This window comes from Haemorhous mexicanus, chromosome 12 (genome assembly GCF_027477595.1).
Source record: "Haemorhous mexicanus isolate bHaeMex1 chromosome 12, bHaeMex1.pri, whole genome shotgun sequence".
NCBI lineage: Eukaryota > Metazoa > Chordata > Aves > Passeriformes > Fringillidae > Haemorhous > Haemorhous mexicanus.
The window spans coordinates 14,185,272-14,209,058 of NC_082352.1; the positions used below are offsets into that span (position 1 = coordinate 14,185,272).

Here is a 23,787-nt window from a genome sequence, read left to right on the forward strand (position 1 = left end):
AACAGCAGGCATTACAGGGAAGTGCCGCCGGCCATTCCAGGGGGCTGCTGGGATTACTTTCGCCTTCCCGTTTCCCCGCCCGCAGCAGGGTGCCGAGCGGCGCCGCGCCCGGGCGGAAGTGTGAGGGCCGAGGCCGGCGCTGAGGAGGTAACGCCGCCCGGGGCCGCCGGGCCGGGGCTGCCAGGGGCCGCGGGCAGGGGGCCGGGGCCGGGGCCGGGGCCGGGCGGTCCCGCCGGGACAGCTGGAGGGGCCGGGCTGGAGGGGCCGCGCTCCGGGCCCGCCGTGCCGGGCTGGGGGGACAGTCGGGCACCGAGCGGACAGCCGGGCAGCGGACACGGGGCACAGCGCGGTGGGACGGGGCCGGCGGCTGCTCCGGCCCTTTTCCCTCAGGGACAGCCCCCTCCCAGCCAGGCTGTGACGGGAATTGAGCCGCGGTGGCCTGACGCCTGCAGGAGTCAGCGAAAAGGCAATAGCCGTGATCGCAAACGTGGCTTGCCGTCCGGGGCTGGTTTTTGGAAGCACCCAGAGCGGTTTGACCGCGGAGCGGGGACTGGGATGGGGCAGTGCTCACCCACTGGACGGGAGGATTCACCCGCTGGGTAACGCTGCAGAGGCACAAGAACAAAGGGCATAAACAAAGCAGAGGTGTGGCCCTGGGTCACAGAAGCACCGAATGGTTTGGGTTGGAAGGGACCTTTCCAAGGCCATCTACTTCAACTCGTCTGTGGTCACTGGGAAATCTTCAACTATGCTCTCAGAGCCCAGTCCAACCTGGCCTTGAATATTTTCAGAGATGGGGCATCCATCACTTCTCTGTGCTAATGCCTCACCACCCTCACTGTAAAAAAATTCTTCCTGATATCTAATCTAAATCTACCCTCTTTTAGTTTAAAATTACTACCCTTGTCCTGCCTGTGTAGAGTGTGCTGTAACAAGGGCTCTGGGCCTGTGAACAGCCAGGGAACCAGGACCTTGAGGAGAACGTCTCTGGTTGCAATGGGGCTTCAGTCCATGGGAGCATGCCAGAGCCAGGACTGCTGGGTGGTCCCTGGAGCAATTCAGTTATTTCACATTTTTCCAGCTTGGCTAGTCAGAGGCACAGGGACTGAAATTCTGCTTCAGAGTATCTTTGGACTATAAAATGAATGGACTCCAGTGGAAAATGAAAGCAAAGCTTTGTGAGCTTCTGTCTTTGGGATATGGTGTCCCACTGTTGTGTGCTTTACAGAGTAACAGTAAACCCCCCAAAGGCTACACTTGCTTTAGCAACATCAGCTTGCCTGTGTGATTTTGTAGGGTGCTGAAGATGGCAGGCAGCTCCCCTCCGTGGACTGGCAGTGCTTACCTGTTCCTTCAGTCCACCTGCAAGACCATCGCTCTGCCGTCCCTCTACGAGAGCTCCCAGAAGAAGCCTTGTGTGTTCAAGGCCCTGAAGCTGGCATTAGCAGGTACCCATCCTCTGGTATCTTGGTGTGCAGTGCCTTTCTTTAATCTCACCCTCAGGGGTAAGTAAGGAAAGCTCATGCTCAGTCTGTTTAGGAAAGGCAATAAAGTGGAGGAAGCTCAGCAGAGGTTCACCAAGATGGTTGGGGGCTGGAGTACCTTTCCTGTGAGAAGAGGCAGAGGGAGTTGGACTTGTTGAGCCTGGGGAAGAGAAGGTTTCAGGGGACCTACCAACAGCCTGCTGATAGCTGAGGGAGGGAGAGATGGAGCCACACTGTTCATAGTGGTGCAGGGGAATGAGAGGCAAGAGGCACAGATTGAAATGAGAGGTAGACACCCGATAAAAGGAAAAGTGTTTTCCCCATTAAGACAGCCAGGCAGTTGCCCAGAGTGACTGTGTACTCTCCATCCTCAAGGGCTTTCAAATGGGACTGGATAAAGCCCTGAGCAACTGGTTCTGACCTCAGAGCTGACCCTGCTTTACATAGGAGGTTGGGCTAGACACTGCCTGGGCTTCCTTCCAACTTGAACCATCCTATGAATTATCCAACTTTATGAATGTTTGTTTAAACCCATTTATGTAAGAGAGGAAAAGATTGCAATTGCTGTGAAAGAAGATTTAATTACTGTCTTAATACCACCACAGAAACATGATTCCTGCTTTGAGAAGTTGGTTTTTAAATCAAGTGATAGCCAGTATAAATTCATTTCTATTCAAATTCTGATATAAACAGACACACTTACATTAGCTTGAGGTGTATGTAACCCTATTTACATCAAAAAATTATTTGAGATCCAAATAGCTATAAAACTATAGTTCTCTATCCAGCCTTGCACCAAGCACACTGCAGAATAAGAGTAATTTGAAGAGTTTATCACACTTACCCAGAAAGACTCTCATGGTATTCTTTACCTGTCACACAGCTGAGACTCTGTTCTTTAATTGGGCTTGTCTAACTGTTCTGCAGTTTCTTCTGGAAATCATGGCAATACAGGCCTGCTCATTCTGCAGCTCAAATACAGGAAACAGGAAGTAAGCAGCCTAACACAATTGTCCAGTTAGGCTTGATTTATGGCTGCTTTGTGGCACTGGAATGTGAATCTACTCACATTTAAAGGACAGTTCACAAAACTGAAATCCTACCATGCTTATTCAGACCTGAAAAGGACATAAAATCTTAAGCTGTCTGAGGTTTCAGGCAGAAATGCCTGCATAGTCCCATCTTTTGAGGCAGCTTTACAGCTGTCTTGTACACTCTTCATAAAGGTTTCCATGTCTGTGCAGCTTTCCCTCCACAGCCCTCCTGCCCTATTATGGAAATTTTGTTTAATAAGCGCTCATAAAAAGCAAAGCATGAAAGAAGTGATAAAAAATCACCCATGGTGAATTAAAATGTCTTTTCTAGGTGCCTAAACCCATGTGTCAGTTACACATGTGGTCCAAACTAGACCAGATGCAAACAGGACTTACTAAACATGTAAAGCCACTGTTAGATACTATACTGCTAAATGCAAGGTCACTTGCCCTGCTTAATGTGGAGCACAGAGGTCTGCCTTGCCTCAAGATTGTCCTCCATGCCATGACATGTGGTCTAGTGCCAGTGTGAGCTGGTGCCTCCACACAGCCCTCAGTCAGGTCTGGAAGCAGTACAGCAGCCTCACATAGGCCTCTGCTGCAAAAAAAGAGAAAAACACATACATAGAACTCATCATCAGCATATAAAACCCTGTGAAGATAAAGATAATGAGCACAGCTAATAAAAATTAATTCTGCTAGGAGAAGGAAGAATTAAGTCCTGGCATTTTCTGTGTCTACATCACTTGTGCTCCTCCTGCATTAATGTTAGAGGGTACATCCCTGGCTTCTCCTTGTTTAGGTTTTACCATTAATTAATTCTCTGTGCAAAATATCAAGTCAAGGCCCAATCTCAAGCAGCTTAATCCCTGTGGCCGGATCTGTCATTTGCTGTTTGTGAGATGTGTTAAAGACTAAGAGAGACAAAAGTTACCTCTAGGCACAGGTGGAGAGGAAACACTGGGCTTCTTTCCAGGACGTCCATCACTGCATAAAACTCCAGCCACAAGGACTGAAGACTGACTGAGCACTGAGGTGAACTGAGCCTTCATCTATAAAACTTTGCTGTGCTACCAGTTTATCATAACCATCACTGCCCTGGAAATGGAACCTCAAATTCAAAACTTGCCCTAATAAGCAGTGTTGATATAATTACCTGGGATGAAGTTCCATACATCTTCAGTTAGACACCATACTTCATGGAGATCAGTGGTGGCAGGGCAGCATAAGCTTAATCCTTCCCTCTTGGTTTAACACACTTTTCCATCCCAGAGGACTTTATCACAAAGAGGATTCAAAAGATCCTCCATTGCAGGCTTGTTGTGGATGAGTGTGGGTCTGGGTGGGCTGGCTCACGCCTGGACTGTGACTGTGCTCCCTTCTCCCTGCCAGACTCCACTGGCAGCGTGAATGGTGTGGACATGCTCAAGGTGCGCTGCAGCCACCCCCACCTGATAGTGCACCTGAGGTTCTGCAGGCGCGAGAACTGCCGCCGCTTCCTGCGCAGCTACCGCGAAGGTGCGCTCCAGAAATCCCTCCAGAGCCACCTCCAGCTCTCCTTGGCCACAACCACGGTGCCTCTGGAAGTGGAGCTGAAGGCTGGCAGTGAGCACCTTGACAAGATGCTGAAGGATGAGGATCGTTGCCTGGAGTGCATCTACAGAGAAAAGGTGAGTGGGAGAGGGAGGGAGGCTTGTCGGCAATGAGGAGGGGTGGCACTGGGCTTGCAGAGGTGGGTGCAAATCTTGTTCTGATGCAGCATGTCAGGTTAACAAACTTCTCAGTCCTTCAGCTCTTAACTCTAATGTGGAGAAACTGCTCTGCCCTTGCTCAGAAAAGAGCTGTGCAATTTTCTAGAAGGGCAATAGAGTTACCTAAAGCAGCCTGCAAAGATCCTGCTTGTGCCTTCTGTGTATAACAGCTAGTGTGGCTGTTAACCCCACTAAGACAAGGAGCTCTAGACAGTGCAGCTGACAGCACCAGTGTGCCTCAGTACAGCTGTGAGGCAGGCAGAGAGGAGCAGCTGTGGCTGGAGCCATCACTGCTCTGCAGCTCCCTCCCCTGCCTCACACAACACCTCCTCCCAGAGTGTCAAAGGTAACTGCACCTGGAAATGAGCAGTGGAAGCGAGTGCAAACATTGCACATCACAGCAAAAACTTGTGTCAGAGTGGGGAAACACAGCATCTGCTGCCAGCAGGAGTAGGCTGCCCTTCTGAAGGCAAAGTCTCTCTCATCTGACATTTGGCTCATTGCACACTTTGGCACTGGCACTCTAATCCTGCTTGCAAGAACAGTGAGATCTTGTCATCTCACTACAAGGCACTTGACATGATTAAACTCACGGACTTGTTCCCCTCCTCTCTTTTCCATCTGGAACTTTAGCTCTGGTTCCTCTAAATGGTCCTGTGAAACAGGCACTCACTATCAGTCAGGAATATTAGGCACAAGAGCATGTCTTTCCAGGTTGCTTTTCTGCAAGCACAGAGAATAAACTCAAACCTTTCATTTCCAAACCAAACAACATGTGATATCCCTTACCCTGTGAACTATGGCTTGCTGCTCCCTCCCTGTGCTGAACTAGCTGATTGAATAAAAGAAGTGGGTTTATTCTCACTTCCCCAAAAGTGACTCAGTCTGACCCTGCCTAACAGTGCAACAGGCAGAAAGTTGGCACTGGAACACAGCCTTCAGCAGCTGAGAGCAGTGCTGGGTACCTGCTGTAAGTGAGCTAAACAGTGTTTACCTCTGACTGAGGCACAGTACTGCCAGGTTTGACTCTTCCCATGTGCTTTACTCCTTTTTTCATTACCAGCTTCTTGGAGGTCAGACTAATTTTCTCTTGGCTAGTGAAAAAACTGGCTTGGTGAGTAGCCAGGAACAACAAACCTTAGGGAGCAGAGGGGCAGAGAGAGAGAGAAGGTGGGGAACAGGAGCTGCCTGCTTGTGTGGCCATGAGCTGTTGGATCAGATCACCCTGTTTTGTGGGTCTCACCCTCATAGGGTGTTGGGAGAAGCCTGGCTGCCTGCAATGCACCATAATTCTTGCAGAGGGCTTCTGGAAACTAACATGTGCTAGTAGCTGTTTTGTGCAACTTGTAAGCACTCACTGGTGCAGGTGAGAAACCCAGGGGAAGAGATTGTCTATTTCATATCACATTACAGATTCAAATCCACTTACAGCCATCCTATTACAGCCAGAGCTCCACTAGACCACCTCATTGGGCTGGTTGACAGCTCATGCTATCTCTCATTGCTTCTCTCTTGACCTCTGCAAGCACAGCTTCGCAGGCTGGTGGCCCTGGCAGAGTCACTGATGCTGTTTGTGTTACAGCCTGACCACCTGCCGGACGAGGAGATCACAGAGCTGGAGGAATGCCTCAAGAGCCTGATGCTTCACCAGAGCACCAACAACAATGTGGCTGGAAAAGACTGCTCATCTCTGAAGTCCCCGTCTCAGCCTTATCCTCCTCAAGGCAGCTCCCTTCCCACACAGCTCACCTTCATCTTTCAGGGACAACAGTTTGGTGAGTAGCTAGAGCTGACCAACAGAGCCCTTGGTCTGCCTCACAGCCCAGGAGGGAGAATTATCATGACTACATATTGGGGTCTATCTCAGATAAAGCAAGGATTTCCCAGCATCCCATAAGAAAGGAATTACAGTAGTCCTAAGATATTGCCATGATGCTTCACATCAGGCCTTAACCTGTTTTCTTTTCTGGGATGGCACAGAACCAGATGTTTCAGAGTCTGTCTCCCTTCCAGGTTCCTCACATTTTAAAATTAATAGTGAAAGGAAGAATAGAGAGTATTTTTCTCTTCTTCCATGTCACTTGGTTGAGGTGAGTTAGTAGTGTAGGTTGGATCAGACTGGGGAAGTTACTGGGACACCCTCAGCCCTGCTTTCAGACGGGACTGATTTGTCCAGGCCCCCTCAGTTCACCAGCTGGCTTTGGGGTCTGTCCTTACAGGGAGCTTTCAGAGAGTCTCAATAGCATATCAACTTGAGATAAGCTAGATCATTTTTGAGCTTGCTTAAGCTGTGTATAGTCTCCAGTGCTAAACAGCTGAGGAGGGAGCTCCTGTCAGCATTTCATGTTTTGAGGATGTTTAGGTAGGGAACAGGGGACTTTGTCAGAAAGGCCTTACCAAGTGGCCTTTGAAAGGCTAAAACAAATGAAGAGGGTGTCCATCAAAAAAAAAAAAAAAAAAAGAGCTCTGGCAAACCACAGGACAGTTTTGAGAGAGAAACAAAAGAATAGGCCTTGCCAAGCTTGCAGGGTAGGGACAAGCCCAGATGCTTTGTTGTTGTGGGAGGATTTCTGTAAGGGAACAGCTGGGCAAGGCAGGAGCTCGGACTCCCTGCTCCAAAGAATACTGACCAAACCTTGAACTGGCCCCAGCTGCATCACATCAGCCATGAAACTTCTGTGTTTTACCTGGCCTCTGCCCCTTTCAGACAACAGAACAATCACACCAGATGACCACCAGAAGTTTGCCAAGTCCGTGTCCAAGAAGTGGAAGCAAGTGGGTCGCTCTCTGCAGAGGTCCTGCCGGGCCCTGCGTGACCCTGCCATTGACAACCTGGCGCTGGAGTACGACCGGGAGGGACTCTATGAACAAGCCTACCAGATGCTCCTCAGGTTCATCCATTCCGAGGGCAAGAGGGCCACCATAGCACGGCTGATCACTGCCCTGGAGGAGAACGGTCTCGTCAGCTTGGCTGAGGAGCTCCTGGGCCTCCATTCCAGTGAGGACTGCTCCTAGAGCCCAGAGGACAGTGCCATTGCTAAGGGCTTTCCTGCTTTAGCTACTGTATGAAACTGCTGCCAGTGTCTGGGAATGTAAAGTCCTGAACATCACCACAGGTTTCCATCGAGGTGGAAATGCTCAGGGGAGAGGTTCTGTGTTTGCAGAAGCCAGCATGGACCTCTGACTTTCCTTATTTCATTGTGTTTCCAGAAATATAGCACTACCTTCCTGTGAACTGGTGAGAGGCTTTCACCCTGACTTCCTTCAGGACTGTGACAGGGAAGCAGCCAGACAGAGAGCCCTAGGGGAGAATTAGGGAGAGGAGAAAAGCAAGCAAGTCTTCTCATAGAATTTCTATGGGAAGCCTGCTTCTCAGGCTGTGTCCAGGGCATCACCTGGAGAGCTGCTATATATTTTGACATTGAAAACATTTTTGCCCTCAGCCATGACATCAAGTAAAGAAAAAGGAGAAAGTAAAGAAATGTCAATTTTACATTATTTTCCTTCTTTGTTTGAAGAACAAAGAACATTCGTGGCCAGAGAATCTGTTCTGCCCTGCTCTGTTATAGCTCCTTCCAGCCTCACACCACCTGAAGGCTTTCCTTCTACCTGGGACAGCCACAGTCTTCCAAAGGGCAAAAGATTGCTGCTGTACAACAAATGGCAGACACTGAACAAACAAAATGGACAAACTCAAATTCAGACAATGATTGTCAACATATTCTTATTTGTGGTAGACAGTAATATGTTGATTAGCTCTTGCCTGCCAGCCTGAGGGAGCCTGCAGCTATGGAAAGCAAAACACACTGCTGGAAGGAAAAGAGTGTTCTCAACAGCAAGGTACCTGTGGAGCCTGGTTTGGAACTGCTGCCCTCAGGGCATTGCAGCATCAAATGCCATCCTCAGACCACAGAGCTGAGCAATCACCACACCCAGCTGGCTGCTCTCACTTCCTGACCACCCTCAGCCTGCTGGGCCCCTGGAGGGGACAGCTCACCCTGCTGTGTCCCACAGGTGTCAGGACTTACAGAGAGCCTTTCCCTAGCACTGCTGTCACTGTGGGGCAATCAACCATCAGCTGCCACCGTGCCTGGATTTACCTGCACTGATTTTTAGGGTAAAAATGGTTTAAGAGACAAATCTCCCAAACCCCAGGGCTGACTCCTGCTTTCAGTTCCTGTGGGAGAAGCTGAGTGTCTCCTGGTATGGCTGATGCAGACTGCAACACAGCAGCTGCACTTCTGCTGTGACAAAGCACAGAGCAACAAGTGTCTGGCATGACATGGCTCCTGTGAAGCAGAACAGCAGCTCAATGACCTTTGCCATATTCCCAGTGCTTCCCTGATAGGTTTTTACTAATACTATTCCATTAATTCTATCCTTTCTTTCCCTTCCCATCTGTGGGAATAGCCAGTGGGCCATGGAAATGTTTTCAGGTGCAGAGGGCGACTCCAGCCACACACACAAAGTCTGTGTGCACGTGACAATATCAGGCTGCTAGCAGCCATGGGAGGAACAACTCTGAGGCCTTTTAAACCATAACTCACATCTTACTCCTTCCCTGGAGTCAAAGCTGTGAATCAGTAAGGAGGAACATAACCTCAGATTCAGGTGTGGGCTCAGATCCAAGCTCCTGGGGCTGGAGACACTCCTGTACCTTCTGCTGGAACACCTGAGCATCAGTCACTGGAGACCTGGATGGGCAGGATTTAGATGGTCTGCTTTGAGCCAGCTGGGTTCCACATGCCTCAGATGAGCTGAATATCACATCCTTAGTGTAAGCCAGGGAAACATGACTTGTTTTCTGCAGATTTTGAACCCCTGAGGTTACATACAGAACCAGGAAAAGAAGGGGGAGAAGGTTTTCAGGGTGTGAGTGAATCTGTTTCCATCTTGCCCCTGCCTTCCAAGGAAGCAGGACTTCATGGAGGCACCATCTCTGCAAAGACTGTGGCTCCATCACCTTTTATTAAGCCATTTTATATCAGTGCCATTGCAGTTTCATCCCCTCCATTCCTGCTCCACATGCTACCCTCTCCCTTCCAGTAGTACCAGTGCTCTTCCCAAAATGAAGCAATTACCTCTCTGACAGTTTTGCTTTTGGGACCAACACAGTGGTACTGATCTTGCCTAATTTAGACTGCTCTGGCTCCATACCTCAAAGTATTTAGCTTTCCTGCCAAATCCCAGCTGGGGACCTCCGTTTGGCAGAAACCCACCTGACAAATCATATTTTAGAAAATTAAAAAATCAAAAACTTGAAATTTACTTTAAGAGCAAGAGAGTTTGCTCTTGATTTTGCAGAAATAACTTTTTTAAGAAAAGCCTGCTGTCTCATTTACAATTAATTTTTCTAAGCTCTCAGACCAGCTATATGTGCACAACTTGCACATACAGTTATAAGGCAGCCACTGCATAGTGAGAATTACTAGTTTTTGTAGCATCTGTTAATGCTCAAAATGAGAAAGTCTTATTATTCAGCATCTACTTCAAGTCCAGAAAACTTTTTTACTGCTGTTACTCTTTTACAGAGGACTAACCATGAACGCTTTCTTCTGAATGTAAACGTTTTCTTTCTGCCAGTAACTGGCATGTGTATCTCCTCTTACTCACATATTCCCTGTTAGAAGTGCCTAGCAACCTTTCTGGAATGTCATAATCTCCAACATCATTCACAGGTGCCTTCATTGCAGAAACTTGAAGGAAAAGGGTTTTTCAGTGATATTCCATGGTGAAATTGTCTCCAGCACATGGTGTGGTTTGGGACATAGCAGTGGTTGTTTCATACCTCCTTTTCCATGAGCAGTCATCATCATGGTGGGAGATAAGCCATGGACAGTGCTGCTGCTGGAGAAATTTGCCTTATCCCAGTAACTGCTCTTCTCCATATTCTGAGATATATCTGTGAAAAAGAAAAATTCAGGGGTGATGCTAGTGATTCAGAACCAAACACAACATTAAAAGCAAATAAAGGTGCTAATCAGTTGCATATAAAATCTAAACCAGAAAAAAAAAACATAAAACAAGCAGCAGAAATTAGGCCAAATGTGCTTACAGGAAGAGATCCAAGAGGGCTTTCTTTTTCTGGTACAGATTGTTTTTGTCATTTTAACCATGTTTCAGAATTGAAGTAGCCTCCGTTCAGCCTGCCAGAAGGAATAAAAGATCCATCCAAAGGAGAATTTGAATGATTTGTTTGGTCATAGCTGACCTACAGTGTTCAAACAGATGATAACAAAGAGGAGAGCGAAGTTAAAATGCTCACCAGATGTACTTTGACATGAGGCATCTGATAGAAGCAAACCTGACAGGATCCCCTGATACAAAACTGTCTCAAAGGAAAAGATCTGTTTATTTGGCCTTTCATTTCAAAGGCAGGTTCAGCACTGAGCAGCTGTCCTGCTGTCTGGTTACTGTCTCCCCTCTATGTTCCCAAGGAACCACATCCCAACAGCTGCCCACAGACTCTGAAACCAGGAGAGAGCATGGGCAGAATGAGGAGCTTCAAATTCACTTAAATTGATGATTGAGTTAAACTGAAAATTCTGGTGAACCTCTGGTATTGTATTTGGTACCCTTAAACCAAGGAGGTACAAGAAGAGGGATCAAAAGGTTTTCTGAGTCTGACCCACATATTGGAGTGTGTGCATGCCACTGGTGCTTTACACTGGACAGGGGGCTGGCCATGTGTCTTTTGTATGGAGATGGACTCAAACAGTGAAGCTATTTAAGGCCTAGAGTCAAAAAATATGTATTTTTTTCTTCTCTAGATTGAATTTTAAACCCCCTGTAGGGAGCTGGCTGTACATGTCTAATACAAACCTGTTTGAGATGTGTGGTTAATGTCTCTTAGTTTTCAGTGGAAAAATCCCTTGCTGAACCATCTGATTCCAAATTCCCATGATATTCAGCATCAGATCTGGATCAGCCATCTACAGCCATGGACTGCAGTGCCAGGCATACTTGGGTCTAGGACGTTCAGCCTCCAAGGAACTGTCTTTTACAGAAAAAGCTCCTTGGTATATATTTTTTTCCTATTCTTTTTTATAAATAAATATATACTTTTGATGAAATCTGCCTCAGACTTTCATTGAACACTTAACTGCAGTAGGAAGAGCAGGGGTCACTGAAGTTCTGGCCACATTTGGTGATCAGCAGCTCCAGAGGAGTATCCAGCCTGAGGGTGGCTGCCCAGCAGGGCTCTGCCCAAAGTCACACGTCTCTCCTGACATGCCAAGGCTGGTGTCCCACCTGCAAGGGATCAGCTCTGATTACAAAACCAAGCCAAGCTTTTGGTTTGCCCAGTTTCCAGTCACTGCTTTGATGAGCCTTTTTCAGCCAGCATGGCCAGAAGGGGAGGTCTGTCCCACCCCTGCACCTGGAGGAGCTCACTGTGTTTCTTTCAGTGCTGTTGGATACCTGGGACTCCTCTGAGGCCACAGCACCTCTGTAATCTCAAGTACCTCACTCCCAGTGAGCTCTCTCACAAGGCTGCCCCACAGGTGGAGAGCCAAGGAGCTGGGATATAAAATCTGCAGCAGCTTTGCACAGGAAACCACTGGCTGACCTGACAGCTGAATCCAGGGAAACTCCTTTTGCCAAGAACTGGAGCAGAGATGTATTTTACCCTGAATCTCTTAAATCTCAAACACTGTTTGAAAATCACAAGATCAGCCCTTCTTTATCTACCACAAATGTGAATTCCTAACTTCATGGCAAAAAAGTGGAGTTAGGGGTTTTTTTTATTACAGGTTTTTGAAGGGACCCTTGAATCTGTCTTCAGCCTCTGCACTGCTCAGCTCACACATCCTCCCATCATTTCCCCACTAGGAGAGAAAAAAAACAACACCCAAGTGAATTTAACTTCTGAGCTGAACCCAACCTCTATTTTAAATCTGACTCTTTGCAGAGGTAAAGACAAGGGAATTAAAAGAAAAAAAGCCAAAGTATAGAAGAAAAAGAAACTCAGAAAAATTAATAAATTTCCTATTGAAAAAAAGTACAGCGCGGGGGCGGGGGGGGGAGTGCGGCAAAGAAAAAGCCGGCCTTTTAGCAGAATTGGTGCAAATCCCAACCTGGCTGTGCGTTCTCCCTCTCGACACCTCCGCCCTGTCCCGCCGGAGCCATCGGCGCTCCCCGGCCCCATCACGTGTCCGGCCTTGGACGGGACCCGGCTCTGCCGCGGCCCGCTCTGCCCGCCGGGCTCCGCTCGCTGCGGGGCTGGAGCTGCGCTGGGGCCGCCCCGACCCCGGCCCGATCCCGCTCCCATTCCAGTCCCGCTCCTGGCCCGATCCCGCTCCCACTCCAGTCCCGCTCCCAGCCCCGCTCCTGGCCCGTTCCCGGTCCCATTCCAGTCCCGCTCCCAGCCCCGCTCCTGGCCCGTTCCCGGTCCCATTCCAGTCCCGCTCCCAGCCCCGCTCCTGGCCCTATCCCAGCCACACTCCCGGCCCCGTTCCCAGCCCCATCCCAGCCCCGTTCCCAGCCCGCTCCCGGCCCCGCCGCACCCGCAGTCCCGGGCCGGGCAGCTCCGCTCGCTGCCGGCGGGAGCGGCCCCGAGCCCCAGCTCTGCTCGGCGCCCCCAGGGTGTCCTGGGCTTCGCTGGAAGGCTGAGCGATGTCTCTCACTAACCACATCCAGATGCGCCTGCTTGGCAGCCCGCTGCACAGACGGTACCGAGGGGACGCTGGATCAGCGCTATCAAATGGGCTGTAAGTATCTATTAAGTGTGTTTGATCTCGGTGGGTTGGGAGGGTTGTGGTGCAGCGAGCAGGGTGGACTGGAGCCTGTCCCTACTGCTTCCCTTTGCTCCCAGCTTTTCTTTTCGCCCTGCTGCTCTCGAATGTTGTTCCGTGCGGCAGCCCGGACCGTGATGGTTAACACGCAGCAGGCTCGGCTGCAGGCTCTGAACACGCAGGCTCCAGCCCCGAGACATCTGCTTTACTCTTTACTTCCAAAGAACTTTCTTTGAATGTTTAGGCTGTTTTTACAAAAGTGTGGGGCTTCTTCAGACAATGCCCGCCGTGCTCCGAGACAGGGTCTCCTCCCAACCACAAACATGTTCCAGTGGTGGCACGTTGCATTTACAAGCCATTCTTCATCAGTAAAAGGACATGAATCTCCCCCATGTTACACTGTGGTATGCTTTGAGCAAAACATGGGAATTTTCAAGCTCTCTAGGGTCACAAAAAGAGAAAATAATTTAGCCCCTGTGAATCATCAGGCAGTTACTGATATTTTTAATAGCCTTTGTGCGAATTCTAAGAAATGTTTGTATTGGGTATGATCTTGAAATTAGTGGGGCACATCGGCGTGTACTCCCTGTCCCATCCCCCATAGATGTAACAATACATCCGTGCTACTGCACTGCAGTTGCTTGGGGTTGGGGTGCATTGGGCAAATTACTTATCAGAAAAGGGTCCGAGAGCTGAAGAGGTGGCGAGCACTACAACCTGGGGAGGGCTGGGAAAGGAAGGTGTTTGTTTCAGTTTCTTACCCCTTCACAAATTTGCAAGGCTTTATTCCCCTCCTGGGGCCCAGAAAAATTTATGTTTGAAAAAGAGACAGCAGGTTCCTCACCTTGGCTGCTCTGGACAGACCTCTCTCCCCAGAGCACTCAGGGTGAGTTGAGCTGCTGAGCCCTCTGCCGTTCTGAAAATCAGACTACCAGCAGCAGGACTGCATCTGAAGAGGGACAGAGAGCATCAGACACTGCCTAACGAGCTGCAGCCCCAAACTGTGCCCTGAGTGCTTACACTGGGCCAGCAGGGCCAGGGGAGCAGGGTGCAGGGCCAGGGGAGCAGGGGGCTGGCAGCCAGCCTTCCCTGAGCTCAGTCCTGCAGGCAGCTGCTCCTGCCAGGGTCAGCAGGGCTCCCATGGGACTGCAGTCCCCAGCAAGAAGGGGCCAGTTCCTCTCTGGGACCCCTGCACTTGGAAACAGACACCTCAACAGCCTCACAGCAGCTCTGCAGCTTCTCTGTGTTTGAGTTTCTTCACAGAAGTTTCTGGCTGGAGTGGAAGGTGAAAGGAGGCGACTGCAGCAGCCATTTGCAAGCAGTGATCCAACGTGACTGGCATTGCAAAGGAAAGGCTGGCAGTGCCAACAGGAGAAACTGCAGTAAAATGGGACCAGCCAGCTGGGAAGCTGATCAAGCTACATATTTGAGGACTGAGGCAGGCAGATAAATAAGGCACCCTGTCCTGTAACAGCATGGATCTCATCCATTCGTTTGCTCTGGCCTGGAAAAAAATTTAAAATGCCCTGAAAAGCAGCTCTGACAGGAAAGTTGGAAATTGTCTTTGGAGCAGAGCCTGCATTTTTGTTACCTGCTTCCTCAGTATTTGACTCAACAGCTTTTGCCTCCAGGTGCTGCAGCAAAACCAGCAGCAGTGATGCTGCAGTGCTGTGCCTGTGGCACTGGGCAGCAGTGTCTGAGCTGTGCCATCGTGGGCAGCTGAGCACTGAGCCTCTGCTCCTCTCCCTGTGCTCCCTTGGTTCTGGTTCAGAAACCCAGTTCCTGGAACAGCTCTCAAGACACACAGCCTGCTCTCAGTTTGTTTATAGACTTCAGAACTTGTAAGTAGCTGAAGAAGATGAGTTTTTATCTGGTAAGGCAGCACAGCAAGAGTTTTGGTTACTTCATATTTCTAGGGCTTTGCACTTACCAGCATGCCAGAAGGGGTCTTTGTATTTCAGCCACCTCTGTCTTCTAATCAAGAAGATCAAATAATTCAGCATCACTTTATGATCCTGTACCTCCAAATGAGACCTCTTCACAAACACCCTGAAATGCAGAGAGTTGTTCAACACCAGGGGACTTAAAGCAATAACTTTGATTGCTTTGAGGTTATTGACTTTGCCTAGAGTGGGGCTGTAGAAAAGCAAAGAAGGAAAGAAACAAACAAACAAACTCCAAACCCATGGAGAAATAAAAGCCACTGCATGACACCCAAACATAGAAGTGGAACGCAGCTTCAGCTTCTTCCCCTGCTCCAACACACAGGGCTTCTTTAAACACTTCACACCCAGCTTAAATGATTAAACTCAAGTTTCTTCATGCAAGTTTTTGTGTGTGGGGCAGAACAAACCCCATTTACATGATCCCACATGTGTCAGCTGACACAGTTCCCTGTGGGTACCCCAAAGAGCCCAGATGAGGTTTTGCCAGGTTTTACATCAGGACAAGATTGAGAAGTTGAAGCCTTGGCCTTTGCACTTCACCTCAGGTTCCTGTAGAAGGGTAGGAGAAGGATGGAGCCCAGTGCAGCTTGAAGAGAGCAAAATGTGATTCCTCACCCCAAACAACACTTCCCATATCCGTGTGTTCAGCAAGACATTTCAATTAAAGTGGTGCAGACACAGGACTCAAACACTCTCCCAGCCCTCAGGGGTGCAGGGGATGGGACCAAGGGTGTCAGTGGGAAGGTGCAGCCTCCAGGGCTGCAGGCAGTGCAGACTTCTTGGTGTCAGCATCCTGCCCTGGTGGGTCAAAGCTCACCTGCACACGTCTGTTCCACACAGCCCCAGCTGCAGCATGGGCAGAGGGTGTGCCATTATTGCTTCTGGAACAGTGTCAGGATTCTTCCTGAGGCAGAGGAACCAGGTGAGGAGGATCCTGGGAGTTTGCTTTGCTCTTGCTGAGGGAGTCTGGGTGGAAACATTCCTGTAAACAAGGCAGGAGAGGGACATGTGTACAGGCTTTTCCCCTTGCAGGCCAGAGCCCGGGCAGGTCTCAGTATCCAGCACTGGCTGCTACAAGATGACTTTGTTCTTGTGGAATGCATTCAGCAAACATGAAATGAAAACAAATATCCCAAACCTGAAGCGTTGCCTCAAAGTATCCCCACCACCAGGGTTATACCATCTTCTATGATGATTACAAGAAATCCTCATCAAACCCACCAGGGCTGGATCCCCCACACTTTCTTTAGCTCATTTTATGGACAGACAGATAGGACACCTCCACCAGCAGCCACAGCCCCACACCTTTCATGGGCACACAGTGTCCCCTCTGCTGCCCAACCCAAACCTACCAGTGGCAGCTCCAGCATCAGGAGTGAGGAGAGGAGTCAGGAGGGAGCTGGAAGCATTTCCCCTGCAGCAGGAGGAGCTGACCCAAGGACACCCCTCAGCTGTGCTTGGTGGGGATGGATGTTTCTGGAAGCCAGGCTGGGGTGAGTGGGCAGCAGAGCTCGTTGCTGGCTTTGTGCCCCCATGCTCAGTGCATGATGTTTTCAGCTTGATTGTCTCAGCTGCTTTTCTCAGGGCTGGCTGGATCAAATAACCACTCCTCAAGGCACAAAGCAGTGTGCCAGAATCACCAAGGCTTCTTGACTGAATCTGAGGACAGGATCCAGAGGACTTTTTCCCACTTTGGCCGTGAGCAGAAATGCCAAGTGATGGAGATGTGATGACTGCTGCAAAAAAAATTGCCAGGATGGGCTCAAGGTTTCATATCATTCAACTGGGAATGAAGGGCTAGCAATTTATTTTTTTTTATCATCACTTGACTGCTTTTTATTGCAGCTGTTCTTGGCCATATTTCAGAGTCCTCCTCTCAAATAAATGAAAACCAGGCAGAGGACTGGGCCCTCTGCCTGAGTGTGCAGCAGCACAGGTCAGACTCCCTGCCTGGGTGCTCATCAGGGTGCCATGCCCAGGTCTGGCCACTTTCAGCTTTCCAGCCTTTTGTTGTCTCTTGGGCTCTGCAGGCTGTGCCCCCCTGGTTCCTCCAGCTCATTCCCCATTTATGGCTGCCCATCTTGCCACCTCGTGGATATGGGACCTGTCAGCCTCTTCCTCCTGCCCGGCTCAGCCTCTGACATTGCTGGTGCTCAGCCCAGGATGGAGCATCCCCAGCCTTCCCCAGGACCCCTGTGCTGGGGAGACCAGCCCCATTATCCCTTTCAGACCCCATCAGGCCAGACTCAACACCCCTCTGTGTCCATCCCCACACAGCCAACACAAAGAGGGACAGCTGCCTGTTTTTCCAAGCTGGGAGGACACAAGAGGCAGTGCTGGCAGCCAGGCCATTCCTCGAGGCCCTGAGTGATGCAGCAGTTTGTAAGCCCAGCTCCATTTCAGAGTGGATGGAGGTTCCCCACAGCAGCAGAGGAAGCAGAGGTGCCTCTGCCTCAGACACTCAGGGATGTGCTGAGAAACACTGCTGTGCTCTCATCTTTCCTTTGGCATCAGATATTTCCTGCTCACTTTGATAGCCCTGTAATTCTTTTACCCTGGTGTCAAGGTGGATGAATAATCCTTTTGGCTTTAGGACATGCCAGAGCATCTGCCAGAATCACCAGTCCCTCTGTACTCGAGAGCAGAACAGCTTTTCCCACACTGACATCCGTGGATAGAGCTTACACCACTGTAATAATCAAGGGTATTTTCCTTCCAAAGAAGGAAATACCTAACAAAGACTGGAAAATCCATATAATTAGATCAAGGAATGACTTCAAGGGCTGGCAACTTCATTTGAAAATGAGAGGTCTGTATTCAGCACTGAACTGCTTTATTTCAGCGTGGAAATCACTCTTTTGGATCCTTTACTTTCAATAAAAGAAAACACAGAGGAAAATCTGGGCTATCTGCCCAGGCTTGTAACAATTCAGGGTTTTTCTTGGCTTTTCCAAGGGCACTTACTGCCAGATTCTGAGATGCTGTATGAAGCTGCAAGCCATGGAAATTACGAGTTTTGTGACGCGCATTTTATTCCAAACCCTTGTCGATAACATTAAACACAGGAAATATCCAGGACTTTCATCCAGCTCCTTAATTACCATCTGAAGCCTGGCAGCTGAAATAAGATCAAACTTCATAGAAAATGAAAAAGAAATTTGCTGTTACTGTGAAGAAAGAGAGGGGACTTCAGATGTAAAATGCAGACCAACATCCTATACGTGTCAGGAGGGACTGTTTCATCAGGCTGAGCATGGTTATGAGCCAAGCCACGTGGCAGAAAGAACATAAACAGAAAACAGATCCTGGATATTCTAAACATTTGAACAACAATTTACAAGAGATCTGAGAAAACTGTTCAGTCCTGCTATTAGTAATAAAGTTATGCCAGTGAAAACATCTGCCTAGGAGAGGAGTGAAAGGTAAACAAAAAAAGCTTACAAATGAAGAAAAGCCTCTGTCAGAGAGCAGAAAAAAGCAAGAAACAAGGCCTAAGGAAAAACCCCATGGTCATCAGGACAAGGCTAAAGTGATTTTAAATCCACCAGGATTTAAAGAGCCTTACACCAAGGCATGGGTATGCTGTTTTCCCAAATAATGATTTCATAAATAATGGAGACAAAGAGAATAAGGTCAGTAAACATTTTGGAGCTTGGGAAAAAGATATGCAATAGCGTATGATGGTGAAATACTCTATTTCAACAGTACCTTGGAGGTGAAGCTAACCAGTACTGAAAAAGCACAGTACTTAAATAATGATGTCCAAACAATGTGCATCTAAGAATTTTAAAGGGTCTGGTGAAGAAATCAACTGGTGTAATAATTTTCTTCCTCTTAAGTCTTAAAATATTGCTTAGATACCACTGGTGCCACTGTTTTATTACTTCATTATTACAGACTCATCCATCTAATTCTGAGTTTGAAAACTTAACATTATGGCTGATACAAAATGGATAGTTAATGAGCAATTAGCAAGTGATCCAGTCCAGGACAGTAAAAGGAGATTTACTGAAAACAGATTCCACCAAATTCTTACCAAGCATTTGCACCTGGTCCTATCACTGTATGCCCTTGTCAAATGTCCCTCTGCAGCTGTTTTTATCCCAGAAGTCATCTTTGGGTATGATCTCAGCTAATTCTGGACAGAGAACTGCAATTCCTTCACAGGTAGCTTCTCTTAGTACAGCACAGGCAAGAGAGAGCCACAAATCACACATGAACATGATCCATTATTAGCAGAGGTATAAAACACTTACGTGCACTTGTGGGGAAATTTTTGGGTGGGGCTCAACTTCATTTTTGCTGAGGACAGGAGGAATGGTGATGGGAATGGGTCATGGCAATGATGATGGTCTCTCACCTTCTCCTGGAGCAGCTGGGGGGTCCCTCTGTCCAGCTCTGCTGTTGCTGCTGCAGGGAGTGGCTGCACCTACAGGGTGATGAGAGGACCTGCTGCTTGCTGCCTTCTTACTACTCTTTCATTCTCATTTTGTTTGCAGTTGAAGAACTGATCAAATAAGACAGAAGATCTCCAGGAAAAGTGTAAGTGAGGAAAAATCCTGTATTTCAAAAAGCAGCTTCACCTATCATACATGAACAAAATTTTCCTAACACCATGTTCTGTCTTGCTTCTGCGTATTGGGATTTATTTCCCCACCTCTCACTTAGGGGTTAGGGTGATTTGGCAGACAAAAAACACCCATGGGCCCTTCTAACCTTTTAATGGAAGTTACTTACAATGGTTTAATATTTTGTAAAGAATTCTGGCAGGAGAAAGGTCCTGTGTGAATTCCAGATTGTACCCAACATATTCATTTTGAGTACAAATTTCAGTTTAACAAAAGTTGGCTCCATGTGCAGGGAGACACCAGCAGCACACTGCCATGAAGAGTCTGCCCTTCAGCAGTCAGCTCTGGGCCTCCCTGGTTTGAGTCAAAAAGGATAAAAGCAAGTAATGGTTGTCAAGCTAGGAAGTAAAAAAGGTAATTATTTATGGGAGAATAGCATCATTCATCATTTTCTACTTTGCTTTTCCCAGTGAAATCTCTGAAATGACAGAACACCTTCAGCAGTAAGGGATGCAGGAGTTTGGGTTGTGCTTAGAGGGTGGTTTTCAGGACGATGGATGGCTGCTTAGCCAGGTCACAGAGCTGGCTGGCACTGGGATCAGCAGTAAGTCTGCAACCCTGGCTGCCTTTTGACAAGTTCCTCAATGTCTGTGTGCTTGTGTGAGTTAAATGTGCTTTACTGCTGGGTTTTTAAATGGTGTTTAGTCTTGCCTGCCTGCTTCAGACCTGCCAAATCCTCACTGCTGACACACTCTGTTTATGTACAGATGGACAGTGGTGCCAGGCAGCTCAAACACGGCTTTTAGCAGTCCCAGGAACAGCAGAGAGACAATGAGAGTTCGCCTCAAAGGGGATGTGATCTGTACCCTCTTCCTGCTGGTGGCGCTTTGTTCCTTGCTCTACTCCCAGCTGGAACATTTGATCCCAGCAGGAAAGAAGGAGCCAGCACAGAACAAACCTCGAGGGGCACCAAAAATATTCTCTGATCCCAGAGCACCTCGGAGGCTGATGCCAGCAGAGGCAACTGCACCCAGACCCCAAGTTACCCCTGTCATGAGACCAACAGAAGTGGCCAAAACCAGGATCCAAACTACAACTCCACCCCTGCTGACTGATTCTGCCTTCAACTTCAAGCTCTATCTCCTAAACAAGGATAACAGGAACTTCAATCTCCTCATTAACCAGCCCAGGAAGTGCCGAAAACCGCCGGGAGGTCCCTTCCTGCTCATTGCTATCAAATCAGTGGTTGAGGACTTTGACAGGCGTGAGATTGTCCGGAAAACTTGGGGCAGGGAGGGTTTGGTGAATGGGGAGCAGATCCAGCGAGTGTTCCTGCTGGGAACACCAAAGAACAGGACAGTGCTGGCAACATGGGAGACCCTGATGCACCAGGAGAGTCAGACATACCGGGACATTTTACTCTGGGACTTCACGGACACTTTCTTCAACCTGACCCTGAAGGAGATCCACTTCCTGAGCTGGGCTGCTGAATTCTGCCACAACGTGAAATTTATTTTCAAAGGTGACGCTGATGTTTTTGTCAACGTCGAGAACATCGTTGATTTCCTCAAGAGGCACGATCCCACTGAAGACCTCTTTGTGGGGGACATCATCTACAACGCGCGTCCCATCCGCGTCCGCGAGAGCAAGTACTACATCCCGGAGAGCATGTATGGGCTGAGCATCTACCCCGCCTACGCTGGGGGAGGAGGGTTCCTGCTGTCCAGCTGCACCATGAGGAAGCTCTCCAGGGCTTGCAGAGAAGTGGAGCTGTTCCCCATTGATGATGTCTTTTTGGGCATGTGCTTACAGAGAATCAGCCTCAAGCCCATTTTACACGAAGGGTTCAAGACCTTTGGCATTGTTAAGCCTTCTGCTGCCCCACACCTACAGACCTTTGATCCCTGTTTTTACAAAGATCTCATGGTGGTTCATAGCCTGAAAGTTGCTGAGATCTGGCTGATGTGGAACCTGCTCCACAGCCCACGGCTTTCCTGTACTCAGAAGAAGCAGGTGAAGAAGCCTTTCCAGTGGAAGAAGAAAGCTCAGATAACAACAGCAGCATCACCCCTCAGATAATGCAGGCAGAGTGCAGCACACATAGCAAACCAGCCAGGAGAGGGACCCTGGAACTGACACTGCCCAACAAACCTAAACTTTCTAAACTTAGAAACAAACTTTCTAAGTATTTTAGCACATCTTATTTACAACATTAAGAGAAGACAACAAACAATTACAGGAATTTGCCCAAATTCCACATTTGCACATACACATAATGTGGGTCCTTCTGTACTAATGAGTCCAAATAATCATGACATATATATAATTTATTATTATTTATTAGCATTATAGTAGTGTTTAGTGGGACAGGGTGTAAAAGCACATTGAAAAATGCAGTCCTTGGACATTTTTCAGCATGGTCAGAAGTGTGAGACATGAAAGAAGACCTAGGGTAAGAACAGACACCAGGGAGCACAGGGATCATTGTCAACTTCCTGCTTGACTTGGACTCATTGAAAAATGACCAGACAGGAACTAGAGTACAGGAAATCGAGTCCCCTTAGTGTCTGCTCAGATCACATCACTGCTGCCTGCTGGTTTTCCACAGGCCTTGTAAGAAGAGAACAACAAACAGCTCTTGAAATGGGGTCCTACAGTTGCAGTTCAGGTGGATTACAAGAAATCAAACTGGATGCTGAGGCTGGCATGGCTGATGGAGCAAAGGGCAGGTAAGTAGATGACTAGAAAGGAGCAGACTAAAGGGCCTTTAGAGAAAGGACAAGAACTTCTAACTGATCACTTTGAGTCTTGATTTTTCATCATTCTTCTCAGTTCAGATATCTGCTCTATTGACATGCTCAAGATGCAGGGAACCAGTGGAGCAGGTTTTGGCACTTCCCTGAGCTCAGGCTCTCTGCACTGCACTGATTGACATTCATGGAAAATTCAGAAGTCATCAACAGTATTTCATCACTCTCATGATCTGACCCAGATTTTCAAAAGGTTTGCATCTGGAGAGATCCTTTGGCTTCTGCTCATAAGTGCAACCCCACACAGAGCTGCTGCTTGCATCACATCTGGGAGCTGCTTCCAACCAGAGTGCACTGGGCTGGTTTCTACAGACCTTGGGCTTTTGCTTGGCACAGTCAGCTGCAGAGGGCAGCCAGGACTCTCATACTGCTGCAGATGTCATGTGAAGGGAGAAAGTTTTCAGACAAAAGGACTTCAAAATAAAAGTCCATCTACATTTATTGCAAAAAATCAAAACCACACAGCAGTCTTTCTGTTGGCTTTCCAAGGTTCAGTCAGGAACTTTGTGAGTATTTTAAGCATCAGACAAGAACACTGAATTGCTCAGTTTTTCAAAGTACAGTCCAGACTTTGATGAATTTTGTTTTTCCCAACAGCAGACTACCTTAGAAGAATATACTTTTATCAGACATCAAAGCAGAAGTGAATTCCTCTAAATCAGGGTTACAAAGCTGTGAAATTCATGGGACAAAGAGCCTGAATTCACCTCTGATACTGTGTTTGTTAATTCTTTTACAAGTTTTTACCTGCTCAACAAAAATCTTGTCCATCAGAGAACCCCTCAGGATGGCACATCCACACAGCTTCAAAGGAAACTACAACCAGTGACAAAAGCCCAAAGTTCCTTTCCCTTGCACAGAGCCTGGAGCACAGCTGCATTTCATATCCGTGGGTAAGCTCCCTCCCATCCTCCCTCCCTCCCTGCAGCATTTGGGCTCTGTGCTGGTACTGACAATGCACAGAGAGAGCAGCAGGCTGGGAAACAGCCTATGGACAGCAGCTTTACACATTGGTGATATTCAGCATGAGTTCAGGCCTTACAACAATTTATTTCCAAGAAAAGGTCAGCTTTATGGAAATGGAAAGATTTCTACCTTTGAGATATTTTCAGGATGCAATCCTGAAATACAAAATGTTCACGTGAGCTTCACAAGGAGCTTTGCAGGGTGTGGAACTAAGCCAAAGCCTCACTGGTAGGACAAAGTCACCCCTGCCCATGTCTGCTAACATGTGTGATACTTGTGTATTTATGAGACTGTACAGAAATGTATTACCTGGGAGTAGTTTACAGTTTGGGAAATCATTTATACCATCATTAAAAGACAGCATGCAGATGTGCCTCTAGTTGTCAGAGTGAGTTTGTCAAGTACACCTACACACATGTTGTAAGACTAAAACCACAGGGATTTTTCATGAAGACAGTAACATGAAAAATACATTATTCATTATTTTGGATAACTT

The 23,787-nt window shown here is 48.1% G+C and overlaps 2 protein-coding genes across 3 annotated transcripts; both read left to right on the plus strand.

Moving 5' to 3' along the window:
* The first annotated feature begins 14 nt into the window (after positions 1 to 14).
* TRADD (TNFRSF1A associated via death domain) lies at positions 15 to 11,342 on the plus strand. Its single transcript, XM_059857177.1, has 5 exons — positions 15 to 147; positions 1,297 to 1,448; positions 3,911 to 4,188; positions 5,852 to 6,044; positions 6,977 to 11,342. Exons 2-5 carry the CDS (start codon positions 1,307 to 1,309, stop codon positions 7,282 to 7,284), a joined length of 921 nt encoding a protein of 306 aa, XP_059713160.1. The 5' UTR covers positions 15 to 147; positions 1,297 to 1,306; the 3' UTR covers positions 7,285 to 11,342.
* Positions 11,343 to 12,425: 1,083 nt separating this feature from the next.
* On the plus strand, positions 12,426 to 23,665 carry B3GNT9 (UDP-GlcNAc:betaGal beta-1,3-N-acetylglucosaminyltransferase 9). 2 transcript variants are annotated; one of them, XM_059857178.1, is made up of 3 exons: positions 12,428 to 12,977; positions 19,447 to 19,489; positions 20,283 to 23,665. In XM_059857178.1, exon 3 carries the CDS (start codon positions 20,347 to 20,349, stop codon positions 21,592 to 21,594), a length of 1,248 nt encoding a protein of 415 aa, XP_059713161.1. In that variant the 5' UTR covers positions 12,428 to 12,977; positions 19,447 to 19,489; positions 20,283 to 20,346; the 3' UTR covers positions 21,595 to 23,665. The 2 variants fall into 2 exon arrangements, with proteins under 2 accessions (XP_059713162.1, XP_059713161.1); XM_059857179.1 differs by lacking the exon at positions 19,447 to 19,489 and having other exon boundaries at positions 12,426 to 12,977.
* The last annotated feature ends 122 nt before the right edge of the window (positions 23,666 to 23,787 follow it).